Source organism: Giraffa tippelskirchi, chromosome 4, assembly GCF_054371585.1.
Source record: "Giraffa tippelskirchi isolate mGirTip1 chromosome 4, T2T-mGirTip1v1.2.pri, whole genome shotgun sequence".
NCBI lineage: Eukaryota > Metazoa > Chordata > Mammalia > Artiodactyla > Giraffidae > Giraffa > Giraffa tippelskirchi.
Window position 1 is genome coordinate 101210879 of NC_137278.1, and position 22982 is coordinate 101233860.

The window sequence follows — 22982 nt, forward strand, 5'->3', positions numbered from 1 at the left end:
CCTGTTTGTACAGTGAGGTTAAAGAAACTCAGGAGAATTCTTGGAGGTATTCTAATTAATTCTATGTCCTATTATTAAAGTCAGTAGAAAACAAAAACCCATAAGCAGTACTACTAATGGCCCAAACCCTTTAGGGATGAAGATCTGAATTATTCACCAAGAAGGAGCCAAAAATAGCTCAGGGCAAAGGGAATGTAACAATAAGTAAAGGGAGAAGGTAGGTATTAAACAACACAACCAGGTGACCAGTAGCAAAAATGATTGTAATGGTTATGAATATTTCATCCTCAATTTGATATAAATATGTATAGTGTTAGTTGTTCAGTCATGTTCGACTCTTTATGACCCCATGGACTATAGCTCACCAGGCTCCTCTGTCCATGGGATTCTCCAGGCAACAATACTGGAGTGGTTGCCAGTTACTTCTCCAGGGATAAATGTGTATGTGTACACATTAATGTGTGTGAAATATAATTATGTATATACACAAAAAATATATGAAATCTTCCCCCTCCCATTTTCCTACTAACACATAATGTATTAATAGTAGTTAACTTTATATCTCTTTACTCAAATTATTTGATATGAAAGGAGTGGTGTGACTGAATTAAAAGAAAAATTAGAAGAATGAACATAACCCAAAGATGGAAAAGAGACTTTTTATCTTTTTTAGGGAAGAGGGTTAACATGTTTTTGGCTGAACATGGTGTAGCAGGACCATAATAGGCCAAAGCATGATTTTGCTATTGTCTTTTCTTTTTTTGGCCATACTGGGTCTCTGTTGTGGCACCTGGGCTTCTCTCTAGTTGTGATTTGAGGGCTCAGTAGTTGTGGCGGACAGGCTTAGTTGCCTCATGACATGGGGGAATCTTAGTTTCCCATCTATCCACTCATGTTCAGTTGCTCAGTCGTGTCAGACTTTATTCAACCCCAGGGACTGTATCCCACCAGGCTCCTCTGTCCATGTTTCGGGTTGCCAATGAATGAGCGGGTTGCCATTTCCTACTCCTAGTTGCCCGACCAGGGATCAAACCTACGTTCGTTGCACTGCAAGGCAGCGGATTCTTAACCACTGGACCACCAAGGAAGTCCCCGCTATTGTCTTTATCCTGGATGGAAGTTAAGTACCAGTGAAAGAGGTACATATGGGTGCCTAGTTGAAAAGTGTGTATTGGTGATTCTGTAGTGTGTCTTCTTGGCTGGGCTGATCTGTGCTGTGCAGGATTCCTATTCTTGCATATTTCCAGTTAGAGTGGGCTATAAGAGATATTTTGCACAAAATTCAGAAGGTGGAAGTGAAATAGCAGTCATGTTGTTTTTATGTTCAGAAAGTCAGTGAAGGGGTGACAGATATTGGTGCAATACATGGACATTATCATTTATCTGCTAGTTTACCTTCTTGCTATGGGGCAACAACCAGACCTTTAGCTGACCCACCTTCCCACACATCTTCCTTCAGCTTCTCCAAATTCTGGGCAAGTTATGTTTAACTTCAAGATAAAGGGCACAAGATTTTCCTTCAGAGCACCCACATCACAAAAGTTGGGTGTGGTAAGAGATGAAGATAGGTTATGGTTTGTCTCCTAGGGATACTAGCTCATTTCTACTCTCCCTCTTTACATCCAACTCCGCTTCCTGAGTCCTTGCCTTGAAGATTCTAAGTTCTAGACTCAGATAAAAGCTTTACACAGATTATTTTTAACAGCTCCTACAATTACGTAAGTCCAATTGCCTGTAAATCTGTCTCTTAGTGATTCTGTTTCTCTGAGAGAAACTTGATTAATAAGATGGCCTTTCGTAGAAAACTAGACAGGACTGAAGGGGAAAGCGGGTGAACTGGAAGACAAGTCAGAAGGAATTATCCAGAGATACTCCCCGTTTAAGAAAGGAATCTACAAAAGAGACTATTAGAAATAACAATAATAAATCAAAATGTCCAAGTATAATTAACTTTAACCACAAGACGAGAAGAGAAAGAGAAAAAGGTGGATGAAATATTTCAAGAGAAAAGGCTAAGATTTTTAAGAATTGATGAAGCACATCAATCTACATATCAAGAAATGTGTATACATCACTCAACAAATACCAAGAAAGATAACTAAATGAAATTCACACCTAGGCACATCACAATAAAACTGCAGAAAAGCAGAGAAAAGTTTTAAAGTAGCCACAGAAAAAGAAGTAAATGTGTCCAAAACTTAGATAGCTTGATGGAATGTTACTCAATAATTAACTAGGAAAACAAAACAACTTTAAACATATATGTACCTAATAAAATATCCTTATAATATATGAAGTAGAAGAACTGGTAACCTCAACATCATAGTGAGGGATTTTAACATCCTTTACTTGATTGATTTATTAAGTGGACAGAGAAAAATTGGCAAGGATATAGCTGATAAACATTTTGAAGTTAATAGGCTAGACCTAATGGACAGGTATTAAAGTTCTGCATCCAACAATGAGAGAATTTTATTTTCTTAAGTACACATGGAATATTTATAAAAATTAATCATGTACATAAAGCATCAACAAATTTTAAAGACAGATATTATACAGACCATGGCCTAGATCACATGATAGTTGAGCAAGAAGTTAAGGATGAAAACTTCAGACTGTGAGTTGCAGAGCAAGAAGCTAACCAGAGCCTGTGTTTAGTTTTGGACCCCTACCAACAGCTATCTCGTTATTAAAGAAACTTAAAACCTGTTTTTAGTTAAGCCATATAGTTGAGTTTTCATTACAGCAATCAAGTTCAATTTCAACTGAGTAGGTATCCTTGACCCCACTTAGCATTAAGGCTCACAAGTACAAATTATTAGACTCTAAGCTCCATGAGAATAGACATCCCAAGTAGTATATCTATAATTCTGCTCAGAAGATAGCACAATATGTCAAGCATCACAATCAATAAATCTTTCCTGAATAAACAAATGAGTGACTCAATGCTCCCAAGATTAAGATGCTGGGGTGGGGATAGATAGAGCTCAGTACATACTTTCACTACTGGAAAAATAAACATCACATTTCTACTGCAGATGAACATAAGTGGTATCTTAAGATAAAGACTATTTTGGGGTTTTTTTTGCATCAGAAAATGCTTTCACAATTGCTGAGAGCTGCCACTGAGTTCATTATCTTTGCAGAATAATAATAAAGAATTTGGAGGAAAGTATTTAAGAAACAGGCTTCCCTGGTGGCTCAGTGGTAAAGAGTCTGCCTGCCAGTGCAGCAGATGAGGGTGCCATCCCTGGGTCAGAAAGATCCTCTGCAGAAGGAAATGGCAACCTCCTCCAATATTCTTGCCTGGGAAATCCAGGAACAGAAGAGCCTGGTGGGCTGTAGGCCATGGGGGTCACAAAAAGAGTTGAACATGACTTAGTGACTAAACAACAAAAATAGTTAAGAAGCAGGTGTAAGGAAGATCTGATATTCTGAAATGACTTTTTTTTTTGGCCACCCTGTGGGGCTTGGTGATCTCAGTCCCCTGACCAGGGGTTGAACCCTTGTTCTTGGCAGTGAAAGAGTCCTAATCACTGGGCCACCAGGGAGCTCCTCTAATATGACTTAGTGACTTCTGAATTCTACCTTTGAGACATACACCTGAAGTGTACTATGGACGATCCCAACCTTTACCATCTGAGGCTGTCAGAGAGCATGAACTAGAGAAGATGGAGCCTGCCATGTGTGTCAGTATCTTCATCTCATTTGGAAGCAACATTTTGAAAGTACTTTTGCAAAGCCCGGGCTGATATCCAGGTGCTTGGGGTTTTTTTGGGAAAATTCCCAAAGAATGTGAATAAAACAGGTATTTATTCGTAACCTCAAAGTGTACTGTATAGGGAATCTCCCCACCGCTAAATTAACTCCAATGTGAAGTCCTCATCCTGCTAGATAGGCAAAAATCATAGCTGTAATGGGGTCGCCCCCACCATTACCTTGAGCCCCACAAGCAGTAAGGAACTTTACAAGCTCACAGGAAGATTGAGGAAAAGGTCCCCTAATCCTCCACCTAGAATGATAACCTCGGAGATTGTTCTTGTCCAACATTGACCAGTCTCTTTTAGTCACATCATTTTTGTTATGTAATCTAAGTCATGTCTGAATCTTTTGCAACCCCATGAACTGTAGCCCGCCAGGCTCCTCTATCCATGGGACTCTCAAAGCAAGAATACTGGAGTGGGTTGCCATTTCCTCCTCCAGGGAATCTTCCAAACCTAGGGATCAAACCCAGGTCTCTTGTATTGGCAGGCAGATTCTTTACCACTGACCACCTGGGAAGCCCAGGTCACATTAGACCACTGAAATTTTTTGCCATAATTGGGAATACAGTTTACAGAGCTTGTTCTTACTGCCCCGGGGCAAAACAAAGACAAAGAAATGAATTTTTCTTAAAGCTAAACATATTCTTGGTGTTAAAATATCCTTTCTTTTACAAAATAACCATAATAAGGTTTGTTAAAGTCCTTATTTGGCAAAATATTGACCCCTTTACATCAATTACCATTTTCGTGTGTGCGCGCGCGCATTGGTGATGGGCTTTATTGTCAAAAATAAACAAAGACAGATACTAGTTAAAGCAGTGAAAACAGATTTTATTCGGTAACTACTGGCCAGAGAGGAGAGAACTGAGCTCCATTTAGACTTGTGCAGATGTGACTGGGCATGTTAAAGGAAGAATGTAGGCTGAAGAAACATATATTGTATAATTCAATTTAGATCGAATGCTTAGAAAAGGCAAATCTATAGAGACAGAAAGTAGAGTAGTGTCTGCCTGGGGGGAGGGGTGGCAAGACAGTACATAGGCACTTGGGTTGATGGAATGTTCTAAAACTGAATGCTCGAAATGGCTGCACAACTTGGTAAACTTACTGATTATCACTTAACTGTACATTTAAGAATGGGTGGATTTTATAGCATATACTTTACCCATAAAGCTGTTTAACAAAAAACAAAACTAAGTGGCAGCGGCAGGGGCAAGGCAAAAGCTTAAAATTACAAAGGGTTCAGTTCAGTTCAGTCACTCAGTCGTGTCCAACTCTTTGCAACCTCATGGACTGCAGCACACCAGGCCTCCTTGTCCATCACCAACTCCCGGAGCTTACTCAAACTCATGTCCATTGAGTCAGTGATGCCATCCAACCATCTCATCCTCTGTCGTCCCCTTCTCCTCCTGCCTTCAATCTTTCCCAGCATCTGGGTCTTTACACGAGTCAGTTCTTCGCATCAGGTGGCCAAAGTATTGGAGTTTCAGCTTCAGCATCAGTCCTTCCAATGAACACCCAGGACTGATTTCCTTTAGGATGGACAGGTTGGATCTCCTTGAAGTCCAAGGGACTCTCAAGAGTCTTTTCCAACACCACAGTTCAAAAGCATCAATTCTGTGGCGCTCAGCTTTCTTTATAGTCCCACTCTCACATCCATACATGACTACTGGAAAAACCATAGCCTTGACTAGACCTTTGTTGGCAAAGTAATGTCTCTGCTTTTTATTTTATTTATTTTTTACATGAAACTTTTAGTATTTTATTCGTTTTCATAGTTTTACAGTATTAGTAAAAATAATGGCCATTATAAATAAGTATAAAATGGAAGTTGATGAAAAAATAACCCCATCTTCCTTGACTCCCACCCTCCCACCAAAAAACTAGCTAGTATATGGCAAATATCCTTTTCACACATTATCTTTAGGCATATATTCACTTTGTAGTGGTGGATGGTTTAGTCACTAAGTCGTGTCTGACTCTTGTGATCCCATGGACTATAGCCTGCCAGGCTCCTCTGTCCATGGGGTTTTCCAGGCAAGATTACTGGAGTGGGTTGCCATTTCCTTTTCCATGTCTTTGCTTTTTAATATGCTGTCTAGGTTGGTCATAACTTTCCTTCCAAGGAGTAAGCGTCTTTTAATTTCATGGCTGCAATCACCATCTGCAGTGATTTTGGAGCCCCCCAAAATAAAGTCAGCCACTGTTTCCACTGTTTCCCCATCTATTTGCCATGAAGTGATGGGACCGGATGCCATGATCTTAGTTTTCTGAATGTTGAGCTTTAAGCCAACTTTTTCACTCTCCTCTTTCACTTTCATCAAGAGGCTCTTTAGTTCTTCTTCACTTTCTGCCACAAGGGTGGTGTCGTCTGCATATCTGAGGTTATTGATATTTCTCCCGGCAATCTTGATTCCAGCTTGTGCTTCCTCAGCCCAGCGTTTCCCATGAAGTACTCTGCATATAAGTTAAATAAGCAGGGTGACAATATACAGCCTTGACGTATTCCTTTTCCCATTTGGAACCAGTCTGTTGTTCCATGTCCAGTTCTAACTGTTGCTTCCTGACCTGCATACAGGTTTCTCAGAGACAGGTCAGGTGGTCTGGTATTCCCATCTCTTGAAGAATTTTCTACAGTTTATTGTGATCCACACAGTCAAAGGCTTTGGCATAGTCAATAAAGCAGAAATAGATGTTTTTCTGGAACACTCTTGCTTTTTCGATGATCCAGTGGATGTTGGCAATTTGGTCTCTGGTTCCTCTGCCTTTTCTAAAACCAGCTTGAACATCTGGAAGTTCATGGTTCACATATTGCTGAAGCCTGGCTTGGAGAATTTTGAGCATTACTTTGCGAGTGTGTGAGATGCGTGCAACTGTTCGGTAGTTTGAGCATTCTTTGGCATTGCCTTCCTTTGGGATTGGAATGAAAACTGACCTTTTCCAGTCCTGTGGCCACTGCTGAATTTTCCAAATTTGCTGGCATATTGAGTGCAGCACTTCACAGCACCATCTTTTAAGATTTGAAATAGCTCAACTGGAATTCCAAGGAGTAAGCATCTTTTAATTTCATGGCTGCAGTCACCATCTGCAGTGACTGGGTTGGGCAGTGTCAATTCTTTTAATCCAGCTGTATCTGCCTGTTGGCCATGATGGAAGTTAGACCTCTCTTCCTACAGAGACTGGGCAGCAGAGGCTTGTTTTCCTGATGATTACATTTTAAATGAATGTCCCTAAGAAAGACACTCTTGAATTGTGGGAGAACCAAAGGAACAGGGGTCAGAAAGTAGCTCCCACTCTCCGCAACTAGAGAAAAGCCTGAGCAGCAATGAAGACCCAGCACAGCCATAAATAAACAATTAAAAAAACAAAAAGATGAAAGCTGAGTTTGGTTTAGCCTTCAACTTAAATATTTTATCTGACGTCTCTGAGCACTTCTAGATTCCGAACACATAGCTTAAAGGAGCATGCCTCCTTCCCTGACTACCACCCACAGGGTCATTCCCTTTAGCTACAGTAAGATCTAAGATGGTAAAGAATCCACCTGCAATGCAGGAGACCTGGGTTCCATTCCGGGTCAGGAAGAGCCCCTGGAGGAGGCCATGGCAACCTAATCCAGTATTCTTCCTGAAGAATCCCCATGGACAGAGGAGCCTGGCAGGCTCCAGCCCGTGGGGTCACACAGAATTGGACACCACTGAGCGACTAAGCACAACACAGCACAAGATCTAAGTAACAACCTTACAACAGAGACAAAGTAGAGATTCTAAGGGATTCCCAGCCAGGCCAGTGGTAAAGAATTTGCCTGCCAATGCAGGAGACCCAAGAGACAAGGGATTAATCCCTGGAAAAGATGAAGATCCTCTGGAGAAGGCATGGCAACCCATTCCAGTATTCTTGCCTGGAGAATTCCATGGACAGAGGAGCCTGGTGGGCTACAGTCCATGGGGTCACAAAAGAGTCAGACACGATTGAGTGAGCACTCACAGATTCTAATGTAACTCCAAAATGCTAATTATTGTTACTCCAGACAAAATGTATCTGCTTTTGAAAGATTCCTAGAAATCTATCATATCCAAAGGTGGGGAGTGCCTGCAGAATCCACCAATGTACAACTCCTGTCCATAGCTGCATTCAATTTAGAAACAAAGAAATGTGATTTATTTTTCAATATGTATGTTCACATTTTGAATTTTAAAATCTAATTGCAATTGCTTCTAGATGCACTACAAAACACATTTAACCCAAAGGAAGTCAGATATCTGAGAGGACCAATCAATCCATCATGTTAGTAAAAAAACATGGACATTCCTTCAAAACTAAGTAGCACACTAACTAGGCCAAAATGTGGTCATTTAAATATTCCTTTTCTAAAGATGGGGGCTTCCCTGATAGCTCAGTTGGTAAAGAATCTGCCTGCAATTCAGGAGACCCCGGTTGGATTTCTGGGTCAGGAAGATCCTGGAGAAGGGAAAGGCTACGCACTCCAGTATTCTGGCCTGGACAATTTCATGAACTGTCCATTCAGAAGTGTAAAGAAATGTGATAGCTGTTTTATTTATAAACTATTTCCATGTGTTTTGCTTATAAAATAGTAATATTGATTTTTTTAGCGACTGTTCTGTCATTATTAACAACCGGATAAGTAAATTTAGGATTAAATATCAGAAAAAGCTACACGCCAAGCTATTTTTCTCAAAAAGTGATTGAGTATTTTTTGTTTTAGTTTTTAAATTTCGTTTTTCCTTTTGATTCTGCATATTAAACGTTGTTGGGGTTAGTCGCGCAGTCGTGTCGTACTCTTTGCCCGCCAGGCTCCTCTGTCCATGGGGTTCTCCAGGCAAGAACACTGGAGTGGGTGCCATGCCTTTCTCCAGGGGATCTTCCCGACCCAGGGATCGTTGTTGTTGTAGAAGAGATACTCATTACAACCTTGAAGGAGAAAGTACATTTTCCCATTACTTAAGCAGCGAAGGTTTTTTTTTTTTAATGACGACTCGGCAGCCGCGTGTTATTACCGCACACCGAATAATGGCTTTAGGGAGCCCGTTTAGTAGGGCACGTCTATAACTCCCCATCTTCTGGAGGCGAAGTCTCGCAGAGAAAACCGCGAGTCGCCGCGGACCGGCCCGGGAGGAGCGGAAGGACAGCAGATCCACCGGGACACCTCCCCCAACCTAACTACTACAGGCGCCGCCCGGCCCCGCCATAAGAGACTGCCTCCTCCGCCACTTCGCAGGGGAAGCGGGAGAGTCCGCCCTCGAAGGTGATTGACGGGCCGCGAACTCCAATGGGCGGCGCGCTCGGCCCCGGCGGGCTGGGCAAGGGCCGCGGCACGCGGAGGAATCTCTCCTGCCCTTTAGTCCCGGGCTAGGGGTGCGGCAGGCGCCATTTTATCGAGCCGCCTGTCTCGGGTGCCGCCATGTTGGTGAGGAGAAATCACCGTTACGGGCACTGTCCAAATCCCCGCGTCGCTGCGCGCAGCCCGCCCGCTCGCTCCCAAGCCTCAGCCACCGGCGGCGAATAGAGACTAAAGCGGCAGCGCCGGCAGCGCGGGGCCGTGGCCCAGTGTTTGCAGTTAGAGCCCCACCTCTCTGGCGTGGTTGTTAATAGACTGGAAAGTCTGTGTCTGTGTCGCTCACTAGTAACCGTGAGTTTTTACCACTTCGTCACCTCCCGGCAGCGGCCGGGAGCAGGTACCCGCAGGCGGCGCAGGGATCCTTCCCGCGCCCCGCCGCCGCCGCCGGCCTCGCAGACCTGCCCTCCAGCCCCGCCCCGTTCTTGACCAAACATGACAGACTCTGAACATGCAGGGCACGACAGGTCGGGAACCCTTCTTGTCTGTCTTTCTGTCGGCGGAGAGGAGGGGTCTGGGGCGGCGGGAGCGGGCCGGGGCCGCGCGCCTCCTGCATGACTTAGACGTCTCTGTGTGGCTCCATCCGTTCCCGTGACGTGCGCCCGGATGGAAAGCCAGGGTTCGCGGCCGCGGGGAGGCCGGCCCGGCCGCGCCCGCCTTCCCGCGCGGGGGCCTTCCCGGCCGGCCCCGCCCCCGGTCGCACGTGCGAGCCCCCCGCCCCCGGGCGGGCTCGGCGGCGGCGCCGGGCGGCTCCTGCGCGCGGCTCGGGGCTGCGGTCCAGTCCGCTCTCGGAGGAGGCGGCGCCCGGTGCGGGGTCCGGCCTCCCTGCGCAACGAGGACCCGCCAAAAATTGTCAGTAACTGGTGATTTCTTTTGACTTCGACCTTAGCACACTTCTGAAAATAAACATGCGTGGGGTTTTTTTTTTTTTTTTGGTCTCTCTTTAGGAAAAATTTTAAGCAATCCGAAAAGCCTTGTCTCTGTTACAGGCTTACCTCTCGCAATTGGAAATGGCAAGTTTCAGATGTTTAATACAAAATAGTTAAGACTTGGCAAACCTGCTCAGTGTAGCACAGTTTTCTCCTACTGTGCGAACTCCATGGATCGTCCAGTCTAGCCCGATATCTTAAATAACTATGTATCATTTGAACATTTATCTGAGATTCTGTTTTTTTTTAGTTTTTACTATGACTTAAGAGACCCATTCTTGGTCTCTGGAGGCGGCAGTTTGGGGGTATTTACATATTTTAAATAACGCACTTAACTTTTGGTTAGGTTTTTAATTTCTGTTGCTATTCAACTTAATAAAAAAAAAAGGGTGTGCTTTCATTCATTAAAACTGATGGAACAAAATCCATTGCATCTGATTCTTATTTAGAATATTTAAAAGATCCAGAACTTAGCAAATTACTCCTTTGCGAATGAATTAATCAAAAGTGTGCATTGTACCCTAGGCTGTATACAAATTGCTGAAATTTTACCTGTGGAGTAATGTGACCTGCTTTTGGTAAAGTATACCAAACACTTATAAATCTAAAGGCAGAAATCACAAACATTCCTGAAATTTGAAATATCAAAATATCTGACAACCTTGAGAGGGATAAAAATGTTATTTTAACAATTTTGGTACTGTAATAATCAATGTAGGTCACCAGAAAGCAAGTCAAGTAAATATGTAACTTTTAGAAAGTCAGAATGCTCTTAGAAAAATTATGGGCAGGTAAGCTTGCACTTGACACATTTTTCATAATTATTTTCCATTATCCTGTTACTAAAATGAGAAAATTCTTGACAGGGGTTAACTAATACTTTGCGAAGTTTCCCACTCTGAGAATCTGTGGACAAACCAATGATGGGAGTTTTGCTATTGCACCCTAAAATACATTCTTTTGTGTGGAAGAAGGAACTCTGTTCTCTGTTAGTTCACAGAGCAACATCAATGTGTAGAATTATGTATTTTACATAAGGAAGAAGCCATGTTGCCAGATTTACAGATCTTGATTTAATTTTGCTAGTAAGGACCTGTGATGCCAGACTTTAAAAATAATTTGTTTTAAAATACTGAATCAGAAGTTAAAAATTAAGTTTTAAACAGTTCTTTTTAAGATATATATAACCAGATTAGTAGTAGGAACTAAAGATTAAGCAGTAGTGTATTTAATCTTTTTTTTATTGTTTTATATTAAGATTAAGAAAACTATTTTCTGGTGATTTCTGAAGCAGTAAGATTAGCTCAGTTTTAATTTATCCATTTGTTAAATGACAGTATTTTTCTGAGGCAAGAAGATACGTTTTTCTTTTTCACACCTGTTTTGGTCAACCTGTATGAAAAATAACTATCTAAAAACAAAGTGAACTAGGAGTTGGGAGAAATGGTTCTAACTCCCAACTTTGCTATCATTAGCTTTGTGAACTTGAGCAAGCTTGGTTTCTTTTTTTTTTTTTTGGGGGGGGGTTAGAGGTTCTCATCCTTCTCTGGGAAGCTTTTTAAAAAGTATTGAAGTCATTTCCATTGGTCTGAGCTTAAAGCTCCTCAGGTAGGTCTAGTATGTACCAGATTGAAAACCAGTCTACTAGATCAGTATTAATCTTAGCTAATCATCAGAATCACTTTGAGGAATAAAGATTTTTGTCCTGCCCAGAGCAACTGAATCAGAATCTCTAGGGAAGAATTGTGGTAATCTGTAGTTTTTTATAAGCTCCCTCTGTAGCACTTAACAAATTTGTGGAAAAAATGGACTAATCTGTGGAATCGTAAAATATTCTGTTTCCATACTTCATACTGTATACTGTAGTAAAAATTTCTGTGAATTAGGTGGAAAAGATATATGAATTCTGGTATTTGGAGCTTGGCATTGTCTCAAGGATGTTCTTTTTTTGGTATTTTGAAAATTAAGGTATATTGTGTGAGTGCAGGAAAAAGTTAACTGTGATTTTTATTTTCAATTGCTATAATTATATAAATTAAAATATATTTCTATGATAGTTTACATGAGATTCTACATGTAAGTGGAAATTCACAGAATGCACAGTTTTTTTCTTTTAAAAAATTGTTTTATATGGTGAACATTTTGCATAAAATTTGTTTGCCCAGTAAGTTAACTTATTAAAAAATACCCATTTGTACTTTCCTTTAAATAGTTTCATTTCTGGAGTGAAAACATTGTATTTTTATAAAGTGTTATGAATATACAAATACCTGTAAATAAACTTGTGGCTCTGTAGACTGTTAGTAGAGGACTTCTGCTTAGAATTAAATCATAGAGGTGGATAAGGAGTTGGGCAAGACAAAGGGAGATAAAGTTCTTGTCTCTGTTTGCATTCAGGTCTTCCCTTTCATCCAGTTCTTTTAAGCACAACTCCAGGTGCCTATCTTTATATTTCAGCTGAATGTTGACCTAATTAAAATAACTCAGAAATAACTCTTAAAGGCTTAATACTGAGAGTCCCTGCTGGACACATCTGTAGTTGAGAAGGAAAGATAAAATATACACCCAAGTAACTGTTAACATAATTTTTTGAAATATGCTAAAGGTAAAAAGTTTTATAGGCCCTACACTGGAAAAAAGATAGTTTTAATGTGAGTTGTATGAAAGCTTGTGAGTCTCAGAGTCTTTAGTTGATAGGAGGCTGGGTAGTACTTCCCTTTGTGCTCTTGCTGGGTTGTGTCCAACTCTGCTACCCCGTGAACTGTAGGCTTCCAGGCTCCTCTGTGGGTTCTCAAGGCAAGAAGACTTGTGTGGGTTGCCATGCCCTCCTCCAGGGGAGCTTCCTGACTCAGGCATCCAACCTGCATCTCCTGCATTGCAGGCAGATTTCACTGCTGAGCCACCAGGGATTCCCAATACTTTCCTTTGGAAGGAGGTTATTCTTTGCCCATTAGGAACAACCTTCCCACCTTCCCATTCTCTCCCTGCTTTCCTTCCTTCTTCATGTAAACCCAGAATAGCAAGACTCCAGCTAGTCAGAATTGTAGTAGTTTATATTAACTGTTCTTTCCCTCCCCCACATAGTGATTGAAACCTGACACCAGAGAGTGTGAAGGGATGAGGGTGAAGATGGTACACTTTTCTTTTGTAACTGGGCTTTCCTTTGATTCTCTCATTAATCCCATGAGGTAAAATAGTATTGCATTGCTCAGTGATTTGTCTGAGATCCCGCAGATAGAGCCCTGGTGAGAATTCAGGACTACGAACTCCTACCTGCAATGTTATTTTTAACTCTTCATTAAGTTAAGCATGAGGAATTAATCCAATACTAGCCTTTAGTTCTTGAATTGTTTGGGATTGTAATGTGGTATATTTAAGAGAGCCCTGATTCTGAATAAAACCTTGGTTCTGGTCCTAGTTTTTCCTCTAGCTTGGTTAATGCTCTTTTCTTTTCCATGATTATTTTTCTTGTTTGTGAAATAAGGTGGTTGAACTGGATTACTTCCAATCTCCCTTCTAGTTTAAGAAGTCAGTAATTTTAATAAAAAAAATTGCAGATGCCTTTTCTTACATTGGAATTCACTTTGATGCCCTACACATCATCTGGTTTGCAAATATGTTTACTGAAGTAAGTGTCTCCCCTCACTAGGCAATTAATTAATTTATATAGTCTTCTAGTTTTATTGAGTGTGATTGACATACAACACTATAAGGTTAAGCTGTACAGCATATGATTTGATTGTATATACATGATGAAGTTATTATGGCAGTAAGCTCAGTGACCATCCATCATATAAATACAAAATTAAAGAAATAGAAAAAAATGTTCTTTTCTTCTGATGAGAGCTCCTAGAGTTTATTCTTAACTTTCACATATAACATACAGCAGTGTTAATTACGTTTATCTTATTGTACATTACATCCCTGTGCGTGTGCATACATGCTCAGTCATTCAGTTGTATCTGACTCTTTGTGACCCCATGGACTGTGGCCTGCCAGGCTCCTCTGGGGTTTCCCAGGCAGGAATACTGGAGTGAGTTGCCATTTCCTACATAACAGCCTTAGTACTTATTTATCTTATACCTGCCTTCATCCAATTCCTCCTCTCTCTTCTGTTTATTTTTAATTGTGGTAAAAATACAACATAAAACTTACTATCTTAACCATTTTTAAGTGTACTGTTCAGTAGTGTTAAGTATAGTCACATTGTTGTGCAGCCAATCTCCAGAACTCTACATCTTGCAAAACTGAAATACTATCATTATTTTTGATCCCTGAATCTACTAATTTATTATCAAAACTGTCAAAGTGAGTTTTTCTTTAGCAAATGTAAAGCACTCAAGGTATATATCATGTTCAGGTTTGATGTTGGAAAGCACTTTGACTTTTATGAAGACATTTTTCTTCTAGCCCCTCATGAATTGTTTAATTCACTTTTAAATTTTGTTCATTAAATTTTCATTGAACAGACTTCTATGCCAAATATAGTGTTAAGCATTGGTGGGAAAGAATCTGAATATAATAACACTGATCTTGGTCTCCAGGATCTTATAATCTAGTAGGAGAAACAGATTGATAAATATGTAGTTATTTTGATTTATAACACCAGAATGGAGGTAGAGACTGAGTGCAGTGGTGGCATAGATGGGGCTTCAGGGAGGTATGAAATAGCTAGGTCTGGAGGTTGAGTAAAAGTTTGGCTAAGCAGAGACAGAAATATATGAGAAGCTTGAAGAAATGAAATGGCATGGTAGGGTCGGGGATAATAAAAGTGTTAGTATGTGAAATGTGTACAACATACTTTGGGGAATGAGAAAAAGGATTAAACGAATTAGGAGTCAGATCATCAAGGATGTAAAGATCTCATCAAAGCTTTGTATGCAGGAAAATGATCAGATGATATGATACCTGGGGGATAGAAGAAAGTATGGAAGGGGAGATCAATAGAAGGAGAAGTTAGGTAGCTCTCAGTCCTTCTCTTTCGGAGAAGGCACTGGCAACCCACTCCAGTACTCTTGCCTGGAAAATCCCATGGATGGAGGAGCCTGGTAGGTTGCAGTCCATGGGGTCACGGAGAGTCGGACACGACTGAGTGACTTCTCTTTCACTTTTCCCTTTCACGCGTTGGAGAAGGAGATGGCAACCCACTCCAGTATTCTTGCCTGGAGAATCCCAGGGATGGAGGAGCCTAGTGGGCTGCCGTCTATGGGATTGCACAGGGTCAGAGACGCAGCAGCAGTCATTCTCAATATTAAATATTAAGCACCCTGTATTTAATATTTATTATTCTGGACAGCAGCAGTAAAGAAAAATTCTGTACCTAGTGGAGCTTACATTGTCTTTGGAGACAGAGAAAGACACTAAAAATGAAAAACAAATGTGTTAGATAAGCAGAAAGGGAGATGGGGCATCCTTTGCATTTAGGAAGGATATTTCTATTTTAAATAGAGTATTTAGGGAAGCACTTAATGAAAAGCATTTGGGCAAAGCCCTCAAATGAAAGCAATCCAAGTATAATACATCTGGGGGAAGAACATTCCAGATAAAGGGAACAGAGATTGGAGCCAGGAATGAGCTTCATGTAATTAAGGAAAAATCAAGGGAGCAGTGTGGCTAGAGAAATTTTGAGCAAGGGTCCTGCATGCGTGCTGAATTGGTCGTGTCCAGCTCTTTGCAACCCCTTGGACTGTAGCCCACCAGGCTCCTCTGTCCGTGGGATTCTCCAGGCGAGAATACTGGAGTGGGTTGCCACGCCCTCCTCCAGGGGATCTTCCTGACCCAGGGATCGAACATGGGTCTGCTGCCTTGCAGGCAGATTCTTTACCACTGAGCCACCAGGGAAGCCCTTGAGCACGGGTAATAAGAGACAAAGCTAGATGGGCAAAAACGGCAGTTGTGTGGGGCCTTGTAAGCCATTGTAAGAAACTTAGACATCCCTCTAGATAGTTTGGGGGCCACTAGAGGATTTGAGCAGAGAGGGGCAGAGTAACACTGGTGAAAGAGTGGTTAAAAAAAAAAAAAGCTGCTGCAGTGACAGGCCAGGGAGGTGAAAATGGTTGGATTTTGGTATGGTTTGGAGATAAAACCAATAGGATTTGCTGATGAATGGTTGTGTAACATGAAAGAAGGAAGAAGTCAAAGCTACTGTGAAAATGTAGAAATTCAGGAATTGGGCAATGAAGACCTGATGAAAAGCATTGGCAATGAGAAAGCAGACAGAAGGCAACATGCATGAGATATTTCTTAGAGCTGACAGAACTGGAGGTAAATTCCGTTAGACTTGACTCTTGTTCTCCACCCTGCGTAGTCCTATCACTCACACTTGACACACGAGGTCTGCTTTCCTCATTCGGTAAGCTGCCTGGCCACTTAAGAGATTTGAGTTTGTGACCTCTTGTTATGCAGTGAAATGTTCACCAGAAAAGACTGGTGATCTAACTACCACAAAACTTAAGAGGTGGGTGCCTTTGAATTTGCCAGGTCAGGCCTTCAGTCTGGGGCTGCCAGAATATTCTTTTGTGCATAGGTGCCCCTGGAGGTGTATAACACCGTGGCCCAGCTTTAGGTTTTCAGATTCAGAAATTGATCAGTCTCAGAGCAGATTAGACGTGGGAGTGTTAATTCATGCTCAAAAATATTAACAGTGGCTAGCATTTATTTGGTACTTACTGTGTGACAGGTTCTGTTCTATCTGCTTTTCATGAATTTAATCCTCACAGCAACCTTGGGGAATAGTCCCTCTTTTTACAAATGAGGAAACAGATAACAAGAGATTGGTAAATATCTCAAATAAGCAGCATAAATCACCGGGACCGCAGACTCCAGAGCCTGCGCTTTTGTGGTTGAGTAGACATCTTCATCACAAGAAAATATGTATATATATAAAAGAATGCCAGTTTAGCTATTAGAGAAAAGGGGTCCTAAGTTAATCATTAAAATTATAACATAAAACTACATAAAAATAACAATCTCTATAAAAGTGTTACAAAAATAAAAAACCTAGATTTAGGACTCATGATACTCAATTTTATACATATATTGCTGTTTATAATGAACATCGTTTGGACTGTATAGACAGAACAGATATTAATGTCTTCATTTTATAATTTAGGAAACAGGTTTAGAGGATAAAGAACTTGGCCATGGTGACTGAGCAGCTGCATGAGAAGCACAGCCTGTGTCTCATAGCTTTCAGTTCACGAGTCTTTGTGTTGCCTCCATTTTCTTATAAAGATAGGAAATCTGATATCAGATGCTGGGTTGGGTTTGGGACACTTAAAAGGGTTTTTGTTTTGAGGTATTACTTGATCCTGAATAATTTTCATCTGAGTTCATTATAAATGCATCTTACATGACTAAGGGTTTTTCTACATCTTAAAAATGGAATTTATAAAGAATACTGTTTTTTCACATTCTTTTTAAAGAGATTATGAAATCAGTTAAATGAACTAACTTAAATCTACACATTTTTAACTATAGAAAACGCAAGTTTCAAAATGTTAAGGGAATTAATTGAAGATTGGTAAGAGGTCAGAAGAACCAACACCTCTTTGCTTGGATACTGGCAGTTGACAGTAAAATGTTAGATTGCTGGTACTTGTGTCTGGGGTTAAGTTCTTTATAACCTCTGTGGCCTATAAAGGAGGTTGCAGGTTGATTTCTGTACTCTTGGAGTATTTGGGAGTCTGTTTTAAAATTACGTTTTGTGCAAGCAGATGAAAAAGAAGTAGAATGACGCATGTAAGTTAGAAATACCTACATATTTGACAGTATAAATGCACATACATGCATTATTTTTTTTCTGCTGCTAAATGTCCAAGTGCGAAAACCAATATTTGACTAAAGCTAGGGCTGAAGCCATAGATTAAACTTTTGGAATATGTGGATAAATCTGAAATATTGTCCCTCAAATTATTACAATTTGTTATTAGAAATTTTAGTGATCTCTTTTAAAATAGGACATGAGAGTACAGTAACAATCATTGTCAGCACTGCCTGTTGTTAGGTTGCTCCTGTGACTGCTATTGTAATGCGCATGATAGTGAATAGAGGATCATTTTCAACTGAGATTAGTGGAATACAATATAGCTGAGGGAACTTTTTTTTCCTCTAACATTTTCTTTTATATATATATATTTAACTGTCTGGGGCAAACATGATTGATTATGTTGCATATAACTGGAGTTTTTTCTCCTCATGAAATTATGAGGTAGCAAAGTTAACATCCTGTTTATTTCACCCACAAAAGATATGAATCCCCAAACGGATATTTTTATTGAAAGATTTATGGAATTAAATAATTAAAAATTAAACATAGTCCTTAGAAGTCATTCTGTTGAATGTTATGGATATTACAATGCTGAATAATTGAACAAAGTTAGAATTTTGATATAGTGAAAAGAAGTGAAAGTGTTAGGTGCTCAGTCACGTCCAACTCTTTGCAATCACATGAACTGTAGCCTGCCAGCCTCCTCTGTCCGTGGAATTCTCCAGGCAAGACTACTGTAGTGGGTAGCCATGCCCTTCTCCAGGGGATCTTCCTGACCCAGGGATCGAACCTCGATTTCCCACAATGTGCTGCTGCTGCTGCTGCTGCTAAGTCGCATCAGTCGTGTCCGACTCTGTGTGACCCCATAGACGGCAGCCCACCAGGCTCCCCGTCCCTGGGATTCTCCAGGCAAGAGTACTGGAGTGGGTTGCCATTTCCTTCTAGGCAGATTCTTTCCCTTCTGAGCCACAAGGGAAGCCCATTGTTCTACTTTGCAGTTTTCATTTACATTTTTATAATTGTCAGTTCAAAAAGATGTAATATTTTTCCTAAAGTCAACAGTTAACTCACTCTTACAATATTATTACCCTATTTTTTCTATTTGACTTTGAAAATTAATTTCTTTTGTTTATAAAATGGCTTTCATAATCATCATTATTTGTGACATTTTCTCTTGCATTAATGTACATTTGTACTTTATCTAATTGATAAAATGTCAGTAGATAAAGCACACAAGGAGATTGTCATTCTAAACTATACCTAAAACACCTTCTTACCTTGGAAAATGAATATTCAGATATTAAGAGTAAATTCAATTGACATGGCCTTTTAATATTTGTATATGACCTTGTATGTTAGTACATTAAACTAATGATCACATAATCCCTGATCGTGTCACATTCAGGGGTATCACAACTGACTTGAAGCAGGCCAAGGCAGTATGGAGCAATGTGCTTTAGCTAAAAAATACTTGAGTTAAGTTCAGTTTAGTTTAGTTCATTTGCTCAGTCATGTCTGACTCTTTGCGACCCCATGGACTGCAGCATGCCAAGCCTCCCTGTCCATTACCAACTCCCAGAGTTTACTGAAACTCATCCATTGAGTTGGTGATGCCATCCAACCATCTCATCCTCTGTCGTCCCCTTCTTCTCCTGCCTTCAATCTTTCCCGGCATCAGGGTATTTTCAAATGAGTCAGTTCTTCACATCTGGTGGCCAAAGTATTGGAGTTTCAGCTTCAGCATCAGTCCTTCCAATGAATATTCAGGACTAATTTCCTTTAGGATGGACTGGTTGGATCTCCTTGCAGTCCAAGGGACTCTCAGGAGTCTTCTCCAACACCACAGTTCAAAAGCATCAATTCTTTGGCATTCAGCTTTCTTTATAGTCCAACTCTCACATCCGTACATGACTATTGGAAAAACCATAGCTTTAACTAGACTGGTCTTTGTTGGCAAAGTAATGTCTCTGCTTTTTAATAAGCTGGCTAGGTTGGTCATAACTTTTCTTCCAAGGAGAAAGCGTCTTTTAATTTCATGGCTACAGTCACCATCTGCAGTGATTTTGGAGCCCCCCAAAATAAACTGTCATTCTTTCCATTGTTTCCCCATCTGTTTGCCATGAAGTGATGGGACCAGATGCCGTGGTCTTACTTTTCTGAATGTTGAGTTTTAAGCCAACTTTTTCACTCTCCTCTTTCACTTTCATCAAAAGTTTCTTTAGTTCTTCTTCTCTTTCTGCTATCAGGGTGGTGTCATCTGCATGTCTGAGGTTATTGATACTTCTCCCAGCAATCTTGATTCAAGCTTGTGCTTCATCCAGTCCAGCATTTATATACTCTGCATATAAGTTAAATAAGCAGGGTGACAGTATACAGCCTTGATGTATTCCTTTCCTGATTTGGAACCAGTCTGTTCCATGTCCAGTTCTAACTGTTGCTTCTTGACCTGCATGCAGATTTCTCAGAAGGTGGGTCAAGTAGTCTGATATTCCCATCTCTTTCAGAATTTTCCAGTTTGTTGTGATCCACACAGTCAAAGGCTTTGGCGTAGTCAATAAAGCAGAAATAGATGTTTTTCTGGAACTCTAGCTGTTTTGATGATCCAGCGGATGTTGGCAATTTGATCTCTGGTCCCTCTGCCTTTTCTAAATCCAGCTTGAACATCTGGAAGTTCACGGTTCATGTATTGCTGAAGCCTGGCTTGGAGAATTTTGAGCATTACTTTACTAGCATGTGAGATGAGTGCAATTGTGCGGTAGTTTGAGCATTTTTTGGCATTGCCTTCCTTTGGGATTGGAATGAAAACTGACCTTTCCAGTCCTGTGGCCACTGCTGAGTTTTCCAGATTTGCTGGCATGTTTGAGTGCAGCACTTTCACAGCATCATCTTTGAGGATTTGAAATAGCTTAGCTGGAATTCCATCACCTCCACTAGCTTTGTTCGTAGTGATGCTTTCTAAGGCCCACTTGACTTCACATTCCAGGATGTCTGGCTCTAGGTGAGTGATCACACCATCGTGATTATCTGGGTCATGAAGATCTTTTTTGTACAGTTCGTCTGTGTATTCTTGCCACCTCTTCTTAATATCTTCTGCTTCTGTTAGGTCCATACCGTTTCTGTCCTTTATCGAGCCCATCTTTGCATGAAATGTTCCCTTGGTATCTCTAATTTTCTTGAAGAGATCTCTAGTCTTTGCCATTCTGTTGTTTTCCTCTATTTCTTTGCACTGATCGCTGAGGAAGGCTTTCCTCATTGAGCACTGGATAAGCTCTATACAGTCAGCAAAGACAAGACCGGGAGCTGACTGTGGCTCAGATCATGAACTCCTTATTGCCAAATTCAGACTTAAATTGAAGAAAGTAGGGAAAACCACTAGACCATTCAGGTATGACCTAAATCATATCCCTTATGACTATACAGTGGAAGTGACAAAACAGATTCAAGCAATTAGATCTGACAGACAGAGTGCCTGAAGAACTATGGTCGGAGGTTCGTGACGTTATACAGGAGGCAGTGATCAAGACCATGCCCAAGAAAAAGAAATACAAAAAGGCAAAATGATTGTCTGAGGAGGGCTCACAAACAGCTATGAAAAGAAGAGAAGTGAAAGGCAAAGGAGAAAATGAAAGATACACCCATTTGAATGCAGAGTTCCAAAGAATAGCAAGGAGAGATAAGAAAAAATACTTCAGGCAGAGCCTAATTTTGGATTTAAAAAAAGTCTGATCCCACCACACTTACCAAATCCCAGAGCCCTGGTACCTCATTCTACAGTTAATCTGGTTATCAATCAATTTGGGATATTGGACAATTACATACCCTTTTTGGATATTTCTGTGTCATAGACCATTTTACCTAGCTCGTCTTACAGATTCATCCTAAAAGATTTCTTCAATTTTTTGTTTTGACATGATGCTGAGAAAATTGTTTTCTGGCTTTCAAATTCTAAGGGTATTTTAGTTGCTGAGATTTGTTTCTGTTGAATCTCTAACTTCTCCGACCTACATCAGAGAAAGTAAAAACTGAAAGGGAATGAAAGTAAGTGAATTTTAGCTTAGTGAAGTAGCCAAGGTAGGAAATGAAATATAAAAAGGAATTCTCGTGGTTAGGCTTTCACTGTTGTAGCCTGGGTTCAACCCCTTGGTTGGGGAACTGAGATACTGGATATTGCAAGACATGGCCAAAAAAAAAAAAAAGGGGAATTTAAAAAGTGCGGTCTCAAAAAGAACTATGGCAAGCTAATTCAGTTTTAATGATGTAGTAGTCTCTGCTCATGGCATAAAGGATGTTTGAGGAATTGTATGTTTTTTTCTCAAGATATTAGATATACAAGTTTAAGGATGGGTTAAAAATTTTAATTTCATAAATTAATACACTGCAGTACCTCTTTTGGCTGGCATTGGATGTGGGCAGGGAATTAAGGATTAACAAAGATTTTATAGGAAACCAAATTTGTGAATTTTTTTGAAGGAACCTTTTTTTTCCCCAAGAAACTCTTAAAAAAAAACCAACATGGCATGCCTTCCTGTCTTACTCAATAGACTGTTACTGATTTAACGTTTTTTGGTGCTTAGCATGAACGTGTATTGTCGTCATTATCTCTTTGAATACTAGGTGTTCTACTCCATCTTGTGTCTTGTTGAATTCAGGGGACTTGGGAAATATGGAAGCTTTCACACAGACTGTTGTTGCTACCTGTTGCTTAATGATAGGATAAGTATTATAGAAATACCCTCAGGAACAGACTTCAAACTTGGTCTATTCCTTTCCCCTTTTACTTGTTTCAGATAGTGTTTCATTGTTATTCTCTGAAGGAAAATAGAAATTTCCCCTTAGAATCCATGCTCTGTGGATTTATGACCCTTCCCAATTTGTGTGGAAGTACCTGTAGTCTAGCATACCCATTTTGTTCACATGCCTGTATTTCAAGTAGATCACAGAGGAAAGCGAACTTTTGTTGAGGACTGTCTAGTAGGTACAATGCAAAATCATTACCTAACTTTATCTCACTTAATCCTTAACTCTGGTGGTAAATTGATTAATCCCACTTTGTGGATGATGTTCAGTCACTCGGTCGTGTCTGTTTGTGACCCCATGGATTGCAGCATGCTAGGCTTCCCTGTCCTTCACTATCTCCTGGAGTTTGCTCAAACTCAGGTCCATTGAGT

General features: G+C 40.5%; 1 protein-coding gene and 2 long non-coding RNA genes across 8 annotated transcripts in view; 1 reads left to right on the plus strand and 2 right to left on the minus strand.

Annotated features, from left to right (window-relative positions):
• Positions 1-22982, plus strand: part of ZC3H6 (zinc finger CCCH-type containing 6) — an 82057-nt gene that overhangs the window by 4922 nt on the left and 54153 nt on the right. For 2 of the 6 annotated variants that reach the window (XR_014051978.1, XM_081484916.1), the window contains exon 1: positions 9181-9584. The exons of 3 other annotated variants lie outside the window; for them this stretch is intronic. Coding sequence is in view for 1 of the 3 variants with exons in the window: in XM_081484916.1 (XP_081341042.1) it covers positions 9553-9584 (32 nt within the window). In the remaining 2 variants the exon portion in view is untranslated. Of the gene's footprint in view, positions 1-9122; positions 9585-22982 lie in introns of those variants that run through there. One more of the 6 variants, XM_081484919.1, reaches the window with a different exon arrangement.
• LOC145503989 (uncharacterized) lies at positions 4575-9766 on the minus strand. Its single transcript, XR_014051981.1, has 2 exons — positions 9352-9766; positions 4575-8693 (listed from the first exon to the last, which is right to left on the minus strand). It is a non-coding gene; the product is annotated as an uncharacterized LOC145503989 (long non-coding RNA).
• LOC145503990 (uncharacterized) lies at positions 13651-22010 on the minus strand. The gene is made up of 2 exons (XR_014051983.1): positions 18734-22010; positions 13651-14074 (listed from the first exon to the last, which is right to left on the minus strand). It is a non-coding gene; the product is annotated as an uncharacterized LOC145503990 (long non-coding RNA).